The following is an 18,696-nucleotide window of genomic DNA, read 5'->3' as shown; positions in this document are numbered from 1 at the left end:
CAATGAAACAGTTTGAGTAGGACTTCGGACATGATGACGTGTATTGCTATAAATAGTTGTTAGCTAATTTGTTCCTTAATCATATGATCACAGTGGCAACCAATGAGTAATACGCGTAGAGTTTGGTGTAAAAGAACCATTTTCGCCATTTAATACTGTAAATAGACAAAGGAAATGTGGGTAAGTTATCCGAAAGCGCGATTTCTTTTGAAAGTTCGATTAATCAATGAACAGTGGTATTTAGTCTTTAAAATGAAATTGTGATAGTAGCACGAGTCAAACAAACGCTATCTCATAAAATAACCTTAATTCATGATTTTGTATTTTGATAATATGTAAAAGAAAATTAATCTTTTTATCTGATATTGGATTTTTTTGCCGATAAAACATTCCTTAAGCAACGTGGGATTCATTCATCGACAAGTCCGTGCTTGTGTTGTCAGGATCTTTATCAATTAAGTTCATGAATTAGAATGACTTACAAAATAAAATTATAATTATAATTTGTACTATAATGTTATATGTTCTCGAATATTAGAAAGAATTACAAAGTAATAAATGCGTGGGAGGAAATAATGCAAAATATTTCATGATGATTATATAACGTATAGGGTTTTTCCCCATTTCAAATGATAAAGAACACTTATAACAGTGTACCGGTGACTTTACCGAGAAATGTTGAGGTTTTAGTTGGTTCCAAAGCATATAAATAGTTTAGGTGAAATCAGATGACGTCACAGGGAATTTCATTGGTTGAATTTGAACGACTCACGAGGTCAATCCAGAGAAAACGGATTTCAATCTTCCATATAAGGCTAATTTATGTGAAATGACGTCAATGGTCGTGACGTTTCAATATGGGAGTTCCCCAATGTAAACAGTGACTTCCGGGTCACATGATGAGTCATTTTAGAACCAAAGGTAGCAAGTCAATGTATAGTGTAATAATTTGGATTAACACTTCGATACGATAATTTTAGATAATCTGATTGTTGACAAGATTGGAGGATAATCCCCAGTACCAGCAGTCGACATCAGTGAGAGGATCCAACACACAGCAGGTTGGTGTGAAGTGCAGACATTTCATGGTATATACATGTATATGTACGTACACATGCCTATAGACTCCATGTTGTACCGATCTCGACCCCTTGGTTTGGTCCACACGTGAAAATGACACGCGTGTTAGACATATCTAACACTGACATGTTCGACATCTCAGTGATACGATCATACAATTCAAGGATAAGGCTTATCAACATTGTGTATTTACATACAAGACTAAACCGTCACGGTACGCAATTATTATGCAATAGATTTCTAAGGTCTATCTGATAATAGTGTCTACAGGGACATGATGTTTGTTACAGTTTAGACCACAGGGACAAGATGTTTGTTACAGTTTAGACCACAGGGACATGATCCGTAGTCTACATTGAAATTGATTGGTGGATGTTGTAGTTCACTTCGAGATTTTTTTTTGGCGGGGTGGGTGGGGGGGTAAACAGTCAATCTGGGATGTGCGAGGAAATAGGTGAATATATCGTTTTAAATGAAAGCGATATCCTCATATACAAGGGAATGTAAAGCCCTCAGAAGTTGGAATTCCCCACGGCTACGTTTTGATCAATCCTGACCTTTTGTATGCAGTGAGTACTGACGATGACATATTTTTAGCGTGACATTTCCCTGTGTGGTGAAATTATCATCCTGCTATTTGAGGATCTATATGTATTGCATATTGACTGCTAACATCAGCCGAGTTGGTCACGTGTAAGTGATCGATTGTCACCTGTATCTGACAGCTCCGTGTGTGGGAGGCGGGGGCGATCTGTCCTCATGTCACGTTACATGTAGGACTCGATAGAAAATGAAGATGAAGTTATGGTTTTCAGCTGCGGAAATTAAATTATTAATAAATTTAATATGCACATTCTTTTGTCATTATTTTTCGTGCGTTAAAGTGTACATTGTACTGATCGGGTATGACAGATGTTGATAGGACTTTAATTAGCAATACAAAACCAAACACGATCTGAGGTAGATATTGTTTACCTTGTGAAGGACTAGACTGGCTACATTTTTGAGGTGTGAGGTGTGACACTAGTATTTCCGTGATCGTTTAACACCGCTTTACTGATTTGTCTGACTTTTTGTAAAGTCATCACCGTAACTTTCCGGATTCGACATGTTGGGTTTTTTTGTTTGCACTAGTTGACCTGCCTCTTTGAAATAGAGCCCAGGGGGTCGCCTAACTTAACCATTATCTCAGTAAGCATTTCCGGTTAGAATAGTAAAAATGGGACTAAACGACATTCCTGGCGATAGAGGGATTCACCGTGGGCCTTCGAGTGTGAAATTTATCGTTTACATTACAGCTTAACCTCGCGTAAATAACATTAAGGCCAGTAGCCTTCGTAAGTCCCAATCTTCACTCTAAGGTTTTTACGATTTTGGACAAGTGCTGATCCCGTTATATTCCATTTACTGTATTGTATTATGTATTATTAAACAACCATTTATAATATAATATCTACAGGGGTAGAATTATAAAGGGAAGGTGGCTGTGTTAGTTTCAGAAACAAAACAGATTGCGGGTAATACACAAAAATACACAGTAGTGATTATATGCAATCGTTATGTTCAATGCTCATCACAACAACACCTCCGTCCTCGCCCCTCCATTTCTCATTCCGACCCGGTCCTACGTCATCCATCGAAACAGGGTCAGATTGTAATCGGGGGCATTACTCTCCCCCGCCGCGATGTAGCGTAGTGAATTATGTCACACACTCGGGGAACTGGAGGGAGCTATCCAGGGACCAAGGGGGGGGGGGGAGGTGTAAATATATATCAACCACTGTGATAAATCCTACTTGTGTTTATCATTACTTGATAAATCTCTGTTTATGTACAGTTAATGTAATGTTTCCCTGTTTAGCTTGGTTTAGTAATACGTGTATGTTACTTCCTCCAAAAATCCACTTCCCTGTGTGGCAGTGTCGAATTTCACAACTCAAACACTTTTGTTTCCTCAACAGAGCGACGAACAACGACCTCCTAACCAACACAGTTATTTGTGGTGCTGACGACGTATGATGGAAGGTAAGCTTGTTTTTGACAGGGAGACAGACTGTAAACATCGACATACGGTAATAAATGTGTGTACTGAAAACGAAACAAACATATTTTGGTCTTGTCAATATATAGCTAAAAACGAATTACCTGTTACCGGTCAGCTGGTCTCCGCGTGCTGGTGGGTGGGGGTTCGATTACCGCCGTCCAGGAAACTGAAAATTATATAAATATTTTAATCGGGATAGGCCTTGGCGAAATATTTATTGTTTTTGGGAATGAAAGTGCAACAACTTTCGTTAAATTTGAAAAGCATATGTTTATGTAAAAAGGCTAGTAGAACTTGCTAATTTTCTGCAGGGTTGTCGAGTTTATCGACATGCTCAAATAACGTAATGATCAACTTAAAACATCTAGATATATAACCGATGTTTAACCCTCACGCAGCTTCGCTCTGATAAGCCTGCGACAACGTGCCTTATAGCGGGCAGAATAAAATACAGAGTGCATGGAGACTTTCATTCCTATATAATACTATTGAGTAGAGGCCTATATACACGATAGGTCTGATTTGTATTGGCATGATATATGTTATGATGTGTGGTGATTTTCACTAACTTTTATTTATCTCCGCAAATATTTCTATAAAATATATGAAACATTCCGATTTTACCAGTGTGACATTCCATATGAAATTTTCTAAATATTTGCTTTCGTGGTTCCAACACAGCACATGTACTTATCGCACAAAGAGAGGCGTTGCGTCTGCTGGCTGTTTTAGTTTCCCCGTGGACGGCCTCTCGTATGTGTCGAAGTAGATATGTCGATAAGACAAGCATCTAACAGAGGACCCCTGTAACTTTAGCCCCAAACGTCTGCCTCCAGATCCTTACTACTCCACTTTTTCATTAGAATTTCAAGAATGTCCCAAATCTGCGACTTGTCGAGTCAGTAACGCGGAAGATTTTATCCCCTGTTGATGTTTGATTTTTTTTAAATTTTCAGATGTGAGACACTGTTCAGCATCCCCCGCTTTGTCCGATGTGTCTTCTCGTAACTCCTCGGACTCCACTGAACCTTTGACCAAGCGACTGTGTCTTTCGGCGCCCGTATCAAAGGGTAGGTATTTTTACTGGCAGACGACATGGGAGTCTGAGTGTAGTGGGTACAGCCCGCGTCTTTGTGAGATAATATTACCACACCACCAGTGTATGTCACGGAACGCAGGGCTCTGCAGCTTTGAGACTGGGATTATACCTACAGTTTTGTTAAAAACGTATGTGGTTGTCTGGTAGATTGATCAAATTTGTTGTTGGATTGATCCAAGTATGGTACGGTAAGTGCTTTTAAGTCACAAATGTTTATATAAAAGATACAAAACTAGGTTTATGTAATTTTGTCAAGAATCTAAATAATAAAGGTGCAGGATTTCTCTTATTTCAAAGTTATTTTCAGTCCGTTGCTATAATGGCCTGATACTGTCACAAAATGATCCAAGCATGTTGTTTTGAGGTCACTAATTCACATAGACAACCAAAACATTTTTGTTTTGATTTTGGCAGCACATAGAGGTAGGATGACGCCATCGGCTGACAATAAAACAATAATGTGTTAACCGGGTCCTTTATTATTTTCGCCATTACATGGTACATGTATTCATTGTGGGGTTTTGGCACCAGTCTTGTTTTGATGAAGATGTCTTAATGAAACTGCAGTGACAAGCCATTGATGATTTACTTGTATACAAAGTAGACCACACACAGCAACACCGAACTGAGACATGGCCGCTAATCATTACCACATTTCTCGTGACTACACAAAGAGGATAGCAACACAGGGACTTGTATATATAGCACTTCTAATGCACTATGTTTATAAGGACGGTGGGGTTGGGAATCGGTGTCAAATCCCTTTGTAAACCAATAATATTGGATAGTAGTTGTGTTGTTGTGGTGGTGGTAAATCATATCTTGCTCTATACAACACTAAATATCTTTTGTGGCAAAGCTTCCACAAAGCTTAAACTGACTGTCGTGTTCCAGTGACATACATACATGTATGTACTTTATGTGTGTACGTCCTTGTGTGTACCAACTACTTTGTGTATCCATGACGCCACACAAACTACAGTAAACGTCGTGTTGTTATCGGTGGCATTTGTGATGTCACGCCAATTAGCTAATGTTTTATCTCTTGTTTGACACACGATAGTCCCGTCTGTATGTACAGTTTTACGGTGTCCGCTCCTTTGGTGTAGGGGACGTCACGGCCACTATACATAAAGATTTATAGTGTCCGATCCCTTGTAGGGGACGTCACGGCCACTATACATACAGATTTATAGTGTCCACTTCTTTGGTGAAGGAGCCGTCACGACCACTTTATGTAAAGTTTCAGAGTGTGTGCTCCTTTGATGAACAAAACGTCATGTCCACTACACAGAAAGTAAACGTAAGAGTGACGACTCCTTTGGTGTACGGGACGTCTCGCCCACGATACAGAAAGTTTCAGAGTGTGCGCTCCTTTGGTGTCTCGCCCACTATACAGAAAGTTTCAGAGTGTCCACTCCTTGGTGTACGGGATGTCTCGCCCACTATACAGAAAGTTTCAGAGTGTCCACTCCTTTGGTATACGGGACATATCGTCCACAATACAGAAAGTTTTAGAGTATGCGCTCATTGGTGTCTCGTCCACTACACAGAAAGTTTCAGAGTGTCCACTCCTTTGGTGTACGGGACATATCGTCCACGATACAGAAAGTTTCAGAGTGTCCACTCCTTTGGTATACGGGACGTCTAGCCTACTACACAGAAAGTTTTAGAGTGTGCGCTCATTGGTGTCTCGCCCACGATACAGAAAGTTTCAGAGTGTCCACTCCTTTGGTATACGGGACGTCTAGCCCACTACACAGAAAGTTTCAGAGTGTGGCCACTCCTTTGGTGTACGGGACGTCTAGCCCACTACACAGAAAGTTTCAGAGTGTGTGCTCCTTTGGTGTCTCGTCCACTATACAGAAAGTGATAATGCCCCCTTCTTTATTGTTGGGATTTCTAGTCGACATAAAAATGAAAGCATTTGGCAAATGACTGAATTGTCCGTTTTCTATCATTTTCAAGGTTTGATCAATATAAGATACCGTAATAAACCAATATGCACCCAGAACAGTTAAATAATTTATTTAACAGATTAAAATCATTCTCTCATATTACTTTGAAACCATGTAGTTCACAATTGCGGTGTTGTATTGTATGTCGTCTCGCGTAAGAAGGGAAACAATATGATACTGAAGGTTATTTTATATCAACAGAATGTCCTGGGGAGTCACCATGAGTCGTATGTAATAGTGTTAAATCCTTTCCTGTTTATATGTGTGTATGTGGTATGCCTTGATAGTCGACCGTTTATTGACATGGAAGTGTATTGTTGTTTGTATGTCGCGTTTGTTTTGCTATTATTTGACCTCCCTATTATTTGACCTCCCTGTTTGTTTGTTGTTGCAGCTATGGACTCTAACATCACACTGTGGCAGTTCCTGTTGGAGCTGCTAGTCAGTAACCAACACAATCACATCATCCGCTGGACAAACAATGACGGCGAGTTTAAGCTGCTGAACGCGGAGGAGGTGGCGCGTTTGTGGGGGCTCCGTAAAAACAAGCACAGCATGAACTATGACAAGCTGAGTCGGGCTCTCCGCTACTACTACGACAAAAACATTATCAAAAAAGTTATGGGACAAAAGTTTGTTTATAAATTTGTGTCTTTTCCAGAAATTGTGAAAACAGAAAACAAAATACCATTCAAGGTTAAAATGGAAACTTTAGCTCAGGAATATGGTCAAAGAGTGTTGCCACATTTTGCTTCATACAACTCGGTGGATATCAAATCATCGGCAAACATGGCGACTTCTACCAGCAAGGCGACATGTGTTAGTCGTATGCAAACGGAAGTGACGTCAGCAGATAGCACCACTCCGAGTCCGGTGACAGTAGTGGTGACATCTGTTAAAGAAGAAAAAGACATGGATTGTCACAGTTCTTCGAAAAGCAGTTTCGTGCCATCTCTGACATCACGTGGGCTGTCGCCCTCCTCATTATCGTCACATTCATCTTCGTCGTCATCGTTGTCGTCGCCATCCATCAGTACATCGGGTGTAATATCCAAACCCAAACCGAACCCCCTCACTCTCAGCATCACTGACAGTTCGTCTACATCTCTCACCAGTGCCATCACGGGACTCCCTGTACCCAGCCCCAAAATTGGACAGACGAGCTACCCCACACCAATAGTGCTGGCCAGTCCCGTTGGGATGGGCCCCCGTACCCCATTCCTACACTTTTGGAGCTCCCTCAGTCCCATAGCCACAATGAGCCCACGTATTGGTGCCAACTCCGCGTTTCAGTTTCCTTCATTTGCCAACAGTCACATGACTCTGTCTCCAATGGCGATTCCGTCAAACTTTTCCAATGTAGAATCTCTGGCCACACCGGCTTGTGTGTTATGACCATTACAGAAAAATGACCACTAGTTATTGAATTGAGATCTGGTGCTAGACAGGAACGATAACTAGAGGCAAAAGACTGTACCCATGGGGGTTAGAGCCAGTCTACATGGTTCAAAGACCAACAAAATGGGATCAGGACCGTTAACATTGAGCTAAACCCGTTCAAAGGGGACCGGATGCCCGTTAATGAGAGAGGTCCATGAGGAACCCGTCAATAAGGATCCTTAAAAGGTGCTTTAAAGGGGGACCATGGGCGCGGTAACAATGGGTCGGGACTCGTTAACAATGGGTCGGGACTCGTTAACGAGCATGTGCACGTTTCCGTCTGGAGACCCAATAAAAGTGTTGAGAGACCCATTACTGTGGATCAGGTACCAGCACAATATTGCAGCTATTCCTCATCAGTTCATTGTATACATGATTGTTCATACTTAAGACAAGTATCTGTTACTTTTTATTATTGGTTGCAACTCATCTCTCTTGAAAGAAATCCGTGGTCTTTTAGTCTATTGGTCCCTGGTCATGCATATTTCCGATGGATTCGTCGTTGTTTTTGTTTCATAAATACAACCCTGATCAGTGGTTGTCCACTACTTTCTAGAGAGTGAAATAACATACATCGCGTTCGGATATTGTTGTACATTTCTACTTATTCTACAAAGGACACGGGTTTGTACTTTGGTCCTTACAGAAATCCGACCTACAAGTGTCGGATGTCTGTATAATAATCTGACCTGAACACGTTTAAGAGATTCCGTTTGCGGTATCGTGTATTAGTGTGTTAAATTTTTGTACATTGAAGTTTACCAGACACGCATTTGTAATAAGGGAACAAGTGTTTTTGTTGATATTTAACATGTGATACCGGTTAGCATTGTTAATTTCTCACTGTTAAAAATGATAATCCTTCAACTACAGTGGGGAGGGTATGTAGACATACCAATTTTGTGTTTTTTGAACAATATATTTTTTAATTATTTTCATTTCTTTGGCAAAACGAAGCTTTGTCCTCAAATAGATTTTCGTCCCCTCCTTATCTTAATATCCATGTCCCTGTGCCGGATATGATGTTGAACCACAAAGGTACTGGACAAGGTTCACTATGTAATACATGTGTATGTACCAATAGGACTTATTTCAATACCTTAGCGTTTTCTAAAACAATATCGGTATATCCATAATAAAAATATTGGGTTCGTAGTTTTTTTTTCAGATTTAAGAGATTATTCTCTTACATTGAAATATTTTAAGGTCCTAACAGGTGTCGGTGATTTGTCCTATTTTCTTCATTACATTTAAATTTGTTTATTTTGTTTTGTGAAATCAGTCCTTTCGTTTGATAGAACCTTACAAACAGACTTATTGATTTCTACCATACCAATATAATTTATCCGTTTTTGTTTTTATAACAGGAGACTGGTAGGATCATTACTACTATAAGATCATTTAATAAACTGTGTTGTCCATTTTGGAAAAGATATATTTGCCAGTTTGTATAGAATTGTGTCGGACCCCTATGTTTTTGTAGTTATTTTCGTTTTATAGTGCTTTTAATGTGATTTTGAATCTATTTATAATTCCCCTTATGTCGCTTTTTATATACACGACATAAATACTATTAGCTGACCGTCTCAGACGAGTGTCACATGGTGGTGCGAATCTTACTGAAGAAAAAGGTATATTTTATACTGAATGTCATTTTTATGCATTTTATTATTATTAATAAATAAGACAAAATGAAATCGAATCAATGTTATGTTATATTGGTTGAAAGCATTATTTTCCTGTTGAGGGCGTCTCCGACAAGAAGACATAAGTACTTAAGGATCGTTATCACGTATCGCAGTACGGAATGTAAAACTCGGTACTCGAAAATCCACTGTGATAATAATCAGTGAGCTATAGATAACTGATACATTTCTTAGAAATGAAGTTTATCAAACTTCCGTTATGTTTTCAGCCTTCGACCAGCATTCAAATTATTCAATTTATTGACTGTAGGACTTACGGCCCACGAGTCTATGGTATACATAGTACATGTATACATCTATATACACAATACACAATAAGGATGTGAAACCACGAGACAAAGTCGAGTACGAGTTATAGGAATACAACTCTTATCAATATCTTTTAGATTTAAATTAATCTTTCATTCTAGAACTTGTTTCACAATTTGAGGTTGACATAAAATGTATCTATACAGCATACATTTTAATCATATCCGATGCCCTGGCGCCTGTGTCTGTTCTTTGAGGGCGACATCAGTGCAGCATGGCCGTCACAAATACTCCCGTTGCACCACAGAAGTATTTTCTTGAAATAAAGCTATTGCAGTTTGAGGAACAATATATAGACATAAATTCTTACTGATTAATAACCTTATACTGCTATGCTAAAAGTATATTTACTCCTAAAGTATAATTGTACTTAAAGGGTCTTCATCCATGACTTTTTTCGGAGAAGGTGAAATGTTGAGATGTAGTTAATAAATTATATCACTCGGATGTGTTGCTGAATTTACAATAATTAAGTTAAAGAGAACATAGCACAAGCTGCTTAGCAGACCAAAGGTTCATTCGAGTTTCCTCGAACTCCCTATTCCATCAGCAACATCGCTAGGCGAGGGTGTTCAAAACGTTAGCAGAATTCTCAAAAATGAGATGGGGCCTGCCGTCAGGGATGAAACATTACTACAAAACATCAATGAAGTTCTTAACATTTCAGATGACCTAGTTGTCAAATATAAAAACAGTGTTTTGATCCAGAATAAGTGTTTTAACTAAATAATTAAATCTATATAAAACCAAAATAGGGAGATCAAATCCCTTTAGAAATGGAATTATCATTTTTACATCAGATTGCCATTCCAACTTGCTTTTTATAAACAACAATATAATTGACAGGACAATCAAGGATTTTCAATGGAGAAGTCTACACAGAGTTCTATGTACTGAATACAAGCTTAAACAAATGTATAGGAATCAGATGATCTGTGCACCACAACATCTTTTTAGTGGGTGTAGGTTTAGTGAAGTGATTAGGTTCAGTATAGAACAGCTACTAAGTATTAAAACTAATGTCAACAAACAATGTACATATCCATTAATATATAGTAATTTAACAGAAAAGGAGCGGATATTTGGCGTGTCGGAGCATAATGAAAATATGTATGAACTATGTTATCTAAGTATGCTTCATTCGAAATGTTTGATAATGTTAATGCAAGAAACCTACACAATAACAAACCGAATGAAGAACAAAATCAACAATTATTGTTCAATAAAATAACAAACCATCTGGGAAAAACAGCAATCATATCATAAGTAAACAGTTATAGTTATGATTGCTTTTAATCGATTATCCATTAATTGGAAACACAATACAAATGACCTGATGACAGGCGCATCACTGGTGATGATGTGAGCATGAAGCATTGGCCGTATTTGTGAATCGCTGGGTAAGTATTGATGACCATGGTTGAGGACCATTGGTCAGTTCCAAATTCCTGACCAATTTTGTATCTGTCTACATAGTTTGTATTTTGTTTAAGGCGAGAGCTCTACATACATTTTAAAATGTATAACGTTATGATTTTGTAAGATTTTCAAGATTTCAAGATTTTTATTGATTCACTCATACACGTGGAAATGTGTTACATTGTATGACAAGATGGATACATACAGTGCATGATACACTTAACTACACGTGTATATATATATATAGCTTAGAAACACAAATGACGAAGGAAGACAACTTTTTGACTCGTGCCCTGACCGGGCCTCGAACTCACGATCTACGGCACCCAATCGCCTAGCCAGAAATACCCGCAGCTTATACCGCTGCGCCACATCGGCGTTCTTAAAAAAAGAACGTACGCACTATGTGTTGGTGATCCGAAGATATAGGTTTGAATTTCCTGTCGTAGTTGTATCGAGAGAAATATATATATATATACATTCTGCTATAGATACATGTACTATATTCGAATCAATAACATCATTTTTCTTAGAAACCGTGCCGGATAATAGTTGGATTTTCTAGAAAGTAGTGAGCCACATATGTTTTTAACGTCAGGATGCCTTTGACACCTGCCGTTATAGTCGTGGTGGGTAAATTTTGTTAGTCACACATTTGTTTGCGGCTAACAATTTCTCTTTTCTGTGATACACAAATTATATGCATCCGTAGCCTAATATACTTCCTATTTTGACAGCAATTATTGACACGATTTAACTGATGGTTCCCGTGTTTACTGCAATTTTTTAAAATGAAATATGAATGTCTGGTGTTCTAGACTATTTAATATTGTAAACATAAACAATTCCTCACCAATATATGCAATTTTGTTGGCGTAGGATTACATAGTTCTGTCTCAATCCTGCCTTGAAAACGAAAGTAGAAAAAAAATCAGTTTGATCGTCCTGGAAATTTACATGCTTCCCCAGATAAACAATCCACATGTTTCAGACTCATATGTTCATCCTGAGTTCATATGCATGAATATTTCATATAAGCCTAAAAACCAACCGTGTTTACGTAGTAAAATGTTTACAATTCTATGAATAGCTTTGCACCGGAACAGGGATAACTTATCACGTGATCATCAGCCAAAATGGCGGTTATGTCTAATGTAACTAAACTAGCGATCGTTCACAGTTTCATATTTATTTGTATGTCGCTAGAATACAGAAGAAATATCAACAGGAATTGAAGGCAAGTTATAACAAACTACATTGCCGTTTTTCATGAGGATTTTATTAAATAAGATTATTATTTGTTATTTTGAAAAGAATCTAATGGTTATGATGCGTGACTGATGACATGTCAAAATTCATATTGTCTCGTCGGACAGCGTGACCGACAACGGGACTGCAGTTTTCTATCGGAGGTAAAATATTTGCATGTTCGATGTCACTAGGGGTCATAAAATAGATGTTTGCTGGGCCTAATTGACATAAATAAAAAAAACTTAGGCTGTGTACATCTTGGATTTTATCTCTGATTGTACATGAAACTGTTAATAGATTTGTCTTTAAGTTGATTTTTTCCAAAGTTTACAAGCAGCTTTACTGATTCAGAAGTATATCAATAATCTTCACATCTTCACAAAAATCTTCACAAACATTAAATAATTACGTCAGGGAAAGAACTATACTCAGCTATTGGAAAGTTTACGACAGATAAATACATGTTTTCTTGAATATATATAGAATAGGAATAACCATATTAAGACATTTCATCTGATACAAATGTAGCTGTCTGACTATAAAATCCAATTTTAAATCTCTTATTTCATGACCTCAGACCCTGACGTTTCTCAGGGCCTTTGGCCCTTTGATTCTTATACCGGTGATTTCTTCATTTTGACATTTAAACAAATAGTGAAATTCTCCCCCGATACCACTAAAACATAAATTACAGACTACTTAAGTATCTTCTCTTGGAATACCATACCATCGTCAATGGGAAATTTAATATTTCAAGTACACGATTTTGTAATAGTGATTCTTTTCTAATCTGATAACTTTGTTAAATAACTTTCAAATGTAAACTCTTTGTATACGACCGCCAACGACTGATCGTATAATGGTATACCATGTGCTGTCCGTACGTCCGTACGTCCGTCCGTTAACTTTTCCTTGTTAGCGCTCTCTAGTCTTCATTTATCAACGGATTTTCATGAAACTTGCTACAAATAGTCTATGGCACAATAGCTCAAGCGAATTCGTGTTACGGAATTTCGCGATTATTTTGAGCAGAGTTATGCCCCTTTTATTGCCAAATATGCAGAAAATACAAGAAGGTTTCTATTTTATTTTTTTTTATTATTAAATTTCTCTTAAGATTTTGCACAATACTAGAAGCAATTGTGTTAAACATATATTTTGGGTTTTTGGCTCGTGTTTCAACTATTGATATAACGGTATTGTATATTTGCCCAGGTAAAGCTCATTCATTAACGATCCCTTTTTCCTTTAGAACTCTCTATTCTACGACGGTCCATATACACCTGGACAATATACATGTTTTTGCCCAGTGTCGGACCGATTTCATCGTAAGATTTTGCTTTTTGTTTATTTTGCTAACGCAGTGTTAGCCCATAACCGCCTTGGCACTTTTCGAGCTTTGCTCAGGTAATTAACATAACAGTTGATAAATCCCGACTACCTGATGAAGCACAGGTGGCCCATTGAGACAGCTCACTTGACCTTGTAAGCTTAGGTGTAATGCGTGGGTAAAACCATAAGGTACAAAGGTTAAGAGGGAGGAGACATGCATATAGCCGGATTCAAATACTGAAAGGTTGGGCAACCTTGATTGTCGACCACAGGAAAACAATACGTGCAGTCAAAATGGACGAAGAATTGAATGGTGCATCCATGATCTCTGTGGGCCACCTGTGTGTCATCAGGCTGTCGGGATTTATCAAATGGTATGTTGCAAAGCTCGAAAAGTGCCAAGGAGGTTACGCGCTCGAAAGAGTTCGTGTTACGGAATTTTGTGATTATGTTTACCAGAGTTATGCCCCTTCTATTGCCAAATATGGGCATTGTGTAGAAAATGCATGTTGTTTTCTATTTCTTATTCAATTCCTTTAAGATTTTGTTCACTACAACAAGAAGCAATTATGTTCAGCATATATTAGGGTTTCTTTATAATGGTATTCCCTGCGCTGTGCGTACGTCCATGGTGTTATAAGGCAATTCAACAACGTGCATCTAAACAAAAAAAGACCAAAGAAAATAGTAATTATATAACATAAGTATTCAGGCAGGATTGCTTTCAGCTACATGTATTTAGCTGAATTCAGCTATGTTCATCTTTAACTCAAGAATTGTATTAAATTCGTGAATTGACTTGAAATATATATATATATTTTTTTTTTTTTGAGGGGGGAGGGGAGTTTTTCTCGAAAGTTCAACTATGTTTTCTTAGCTGCAAAATTATGCCGGAATATTAAATGTGTGAAGTAAGTTTCATTAAATAAGAATAGTATATAAATAATAGTAAGAGAGAGCATAAAATGAAAATTTAAGAGATTATACAAAAGGACCATACTATGAATACTGGTACATTTAAGTACACGTATATCGAATATAATTCCAATATGGGAACTTAAACTTCTAACATATTTACCTCATTGCTTTTCGCTACATTTTCTTGTGTTGGCTTTTCCAGTGACGGGCGTATCATGCTCCCGCTTGCGGAGTTCTTGTTTAGATTTGGAATAAAACTGACATTTTGAAGAATTTTCTAGTTCTGCAAACAATTTACAGTGGCGGATACATGATTTTGTGAAAGGGGGGGGGGGGGGGGGCTTGCGGCTTTATATCATTGAGGTGGGGGTGGAGTGGGGGGTTCGGGGGTACCTCCCCCGAAAAAAAAGAAATATATAAAGCTCTGTGGTGCATTCTAGTGCATCATAAAACCCCAAATTTAAAGATTTCCAAATTAATCCCCCCCCCCCTTAAAACCTTTCTTTCAATGAAATGGTTGTGATCACCATCAGCTGAGTCTTGGAGGGGGTGGGGGGTGGGGGTGGGGGGAACACATTTTATTAAGTCGTTATGGTTTGCATGATAATTAACAAATCTGAACTAAATATTACCTGCAAGAAAAAAATAATGTACAAGTTTATTCATTATCACCAGACAGTATAAATATAGATAACAGACTAGTACAACAATGTAATCACTTGCAAGTTGCCCCGTTGTAAAATGAAAATGATTGTCAGATACTGAATTATTTGACAAGGTATTAGAAATAGCCTGAGTTAGAAAATCTTGATTGATTTGAAAATTATCAAAGAGAACGGATGCTGGATCCAAAGATTTGTGAAAATTGTATGAATGTCAAGCAAACGCCAATTACAATACCTTGACTTGGCCCTCCATTTCTTTTTATATATAAATCATTAAAAAAAACATTTGATGTAATTCGGTTGAGGAATAGCTATACATAAGTACAGTAGGCCAATTATCAGACAATATTGTATGTGAATGTACAATAAATATATTACTTAAATTCTACAAACATTACTGTTGCAAATTAATTGAATACCAAGCTGTTATAAATTTATTTGATAAGAGATAACCTTAGCCTCGGAGACAGACTGGGTTCCCCATCCCAGCTGGTCACAAAAAGGACTAGTATCATATGACCTGCTGCCAATCCGTTGTTATTGATAGGCTAAACAAATTCAATACATACTAGGATTAATAGTCAGTAGGAACAGTTACAGATATAACACTTCTTTCGTACGATTTCAGCCAACAACAATTGATAAACTGATAAATGGAATACTTCATCACAGTATTCACGACAGAACATTTGAGATTGAAAAACAGTATTTACACGTATAATTTCACATGTCTCTTAGTTAATCAGTAGTTAAGCCCCTGTCACACTTGACCGGAATGGTGTACCGGACATCAACGTATAGAATTTTTTGTTATCCGGTGGTATACGGTGGCAAAGTTGTCAGTCCGGTAGAAAAATCCAAACTGACGACGTACTTGCACCGAATATGGAACGGATAAAACGTACCAATAACGAACATGTAACGTACGGCTACCGTATTACCAACCGGGTGTCTTCGAATGAGTAACGAACAACAAACGAACATGAACCGGTGAATCAGGACGTGTACAGGATGCATTCCGGACAAACCGAACACCTAACGGACATAACGCGCGCGTGCAGAGAAAAAACAAGATATATGCATTTCTCCGGCGATCAGTTGTCAAAAAGTTACAGTGCTGACTGCCTCGCCAAAATGCCTCGCGGTAGAAAAATAAAAAAAAAAACGTTCCTGCAAAAGCGCAAGACACAGAAGAAGTGCCTGTCGATGCTGTTGATGCTGTTGCACAGGAAACCGAAACTGAAACTGAAACTGAAACAGAGCATGATAAAGGTGGTGATGATATTCCAAGAACCTTTTTATATGCCTGCGATAACTAATCAGTTTCTGTCGGTAGTCAGTTTCTCCCCCTGTAGGTATCCTGTAGGTATTCTGTATTCATCCGTTCTGTGCGTGTTATCCGTTTTCAATCCGTTTGTCTATTCGTCGTGTCCGGTGTTAATCCTGCAAGCATCCTGTGTTTGTCCGTTATGTGTCCGTTATGTGTCCGCTGAAGGTCCGGTTTATGCGTGGCGTATGCGTTCAAATTCCATCAACGGACTGGGTAACGCATGCCCCCCGTACACCTACCGCATATAAACGAACAATGACAGGATATATACAGGACAAAACGGACATGCACAGGACAGCCAACGAATATTCTTATCCGTTACTGTCCGTTTCAAGTTTTGTGCATGCACAAACTTGAACTTTCCAACGGATACCACCGGACGCACCGTACATCACCTGACATGAAACGAATGAACCGAACATAAAACGGACATAAAACGGATATTGACGAACATCACCGGATATCCAAAAATGTTATCCGTTTCACGTCCGGTGGCCCAATCCGGTAAAGTGTGACAGGGGCTTTAATTTCTTAATTCATTTGCTTTGTAAATATACACAGCCGTTTTGAATGATGGTACAGTTCTCTGATGACACAACATCTATGAATTTAAACATAATAGGTTTAACACAATATTTCCTTTACAAAAGAAAAGAAAGAAAAAATCTGAGTATAAGGGACATTCGATAAGAAAATGAGTTTTGTTTTCAATTTGAGTACAAAAATTACAATAACACATTTCCGGAGGTATTGGAATCGGGCGATGCCATCTTCCCGCTTCTATATTCAGTCTATATATCCAGTATCATTTAAAATCTATTTCACATTATCTAACCACTTAAACCTCATTTGTCCTCATATGGACGTTTGTGCTTGTTCGATAAGCTTCCGTCTAGCATTTACAAAATTTCCGTTGGATTTAAAAGTAAAACCAAAATATGTGAAGCAGCCTACAATTTCTAGCATTTGATCATTAAGCGTGAAGTTATGTCGCCGTCTACTTCGTCTTTTACTGAAGATCACAATCTTAGTTTTGTTTATATTATGTAAATGTCGTATTATCTAAGCCTTTTTGGTATTCAATAGTAATAATTGATAATATAAAATAACCAATAATTGCGTGATTGTATTTTTGTGGATAGTTAGAATTTTCTATGTAATACATCTTGTGAAATTGTAGAGCGACTTGTCTTTTGTCGTGAAAGGGTATCCTAGTAAGTTAGAAGGTGGCTTCATAGTGAGTCTGTATTTTGTTTAGGGTCAAACTTCCGAGGAAACCAAGTCAAGATTATAAAAATACGCACCATAGCCTGTGTATTTTAATTCTCTCTGGTAGTTTGTGGTCATCTAAATGACAGGACACAGCATACAACTCGTGTTTTATAAATATTTGATAAATATCTCTATGTGTTTATCTGTATAATGAAACGGTTAGATTATGGGATTAGTTTCCCTCGTCCATGCGGGAAATATACCTGGCCTCGGGAAACCAGAAACTGGATGTATCATCAAACCAATACCTTAACGTTATTGACGAAGACAACGACGACGATGAATAAGCTAAATGTATGTATCTCGCTCTCTGTATTCCGATATAAGAGAATCGTAGGGCGTGTGAATTTAAAACAGCATACAGTATTTATGGGTATAAGGACAGTGTGTTGAGATACACTGGTCACCATTGTCGTCCTCCGAACAGAGGTTTATGTGCGACATTATAGGTACCATACGGACGTCACTCTCAAACGTCCTTACCTATAATGGTTTGTTTGCATTACTTTTACGTAAGCAAATATGTTTCTTAATTTCCATACAATGTTGTTTTTTTTTTGTCCAAAGCGTCCGCTTTCGCTTGATATCTCAAGTTTAAAGTCAGTGTCATCCTTATCATAAGTTAAGTATATTTCCAGTACAGGATCAATTAAGATCCTCTTCAATCAATATATCAACTGTTGTGACAACAGTTTCAATCTATACAGGATTTCTCATTTATAATTATATCCGTAAACGTACTTGAACTGCCCAATACCCATCTGATATATTTTTGAAAGAATTATCTGTTGGTGCCCATGTTCTGGCATATTTTGACTACACGTAAAGCATAATACAATGTGTTCGTGTCACATGTGATAGTCTCCGATCCAG

At 38.0% G+C, this 18,696-nt stretch overlaps 1 protein-coding gene across 5 annotated transcripts; it reads left to right on the top strand.

Moving 5' to 3' along the window:
• Positions 1-877: 877 nt before the first annotated feature.
• On the top strand, positions 878-9,323 carry LOC117331618 (ETS domain-containing protein Elk-3-like). Of its 5 annotated transcripts, none has more exons than XM_033890434.1 (4): positions 878-1,088; positions 3,042-3,105; positions 4,081-4,194; positions 6,576-9,323. In XM_033890434.1, the coding sequence occupies exons 2-4, from the start codon at positions 3,096-3,098 to the stop codon at positions 7,574-7,576; spliced, it is 1,125 nt and encodes a 374-aa protein (XP_033746325.1). In that variant the 5' UTR covers positions 878-1,088; positions 3,042-3,095; the 3' UTR covers positions 7,577-9,323. The 5 variants fall into 5 exon arrangements, with proteins under 5 accessions (XP_033746325.1, XP_033746323.1, XP_033746322.1 ...); XM_033890432.1 differs by having other exon boundaries at positions 878-1,104; XM_033890431.1 differs by having other exon boundaries at positions 879-1,061.
• The last annotated feature ends 9,373 nt before the right edge of the window (positions 9,324-18,696 follow it).

This window comes from Pecten maximus, chromosome 7 (genome assembly GCF_902652985.1).
Source record: "Pecten maximus chromosome 7, xPecMax1.1, whole genome shotgun sequence".
Lineage (NCBI taxonomy): Eukaryota > Metazoa > Mollusca > Bivalvia > Pectinida > Pectinidae > Pecten > Pecten maximus.
The sequence above is the reverse complement of the archived record's forward strand: the minus strand, read 5'-3'. Positions and strand labels throughout refer to the sequence as shown.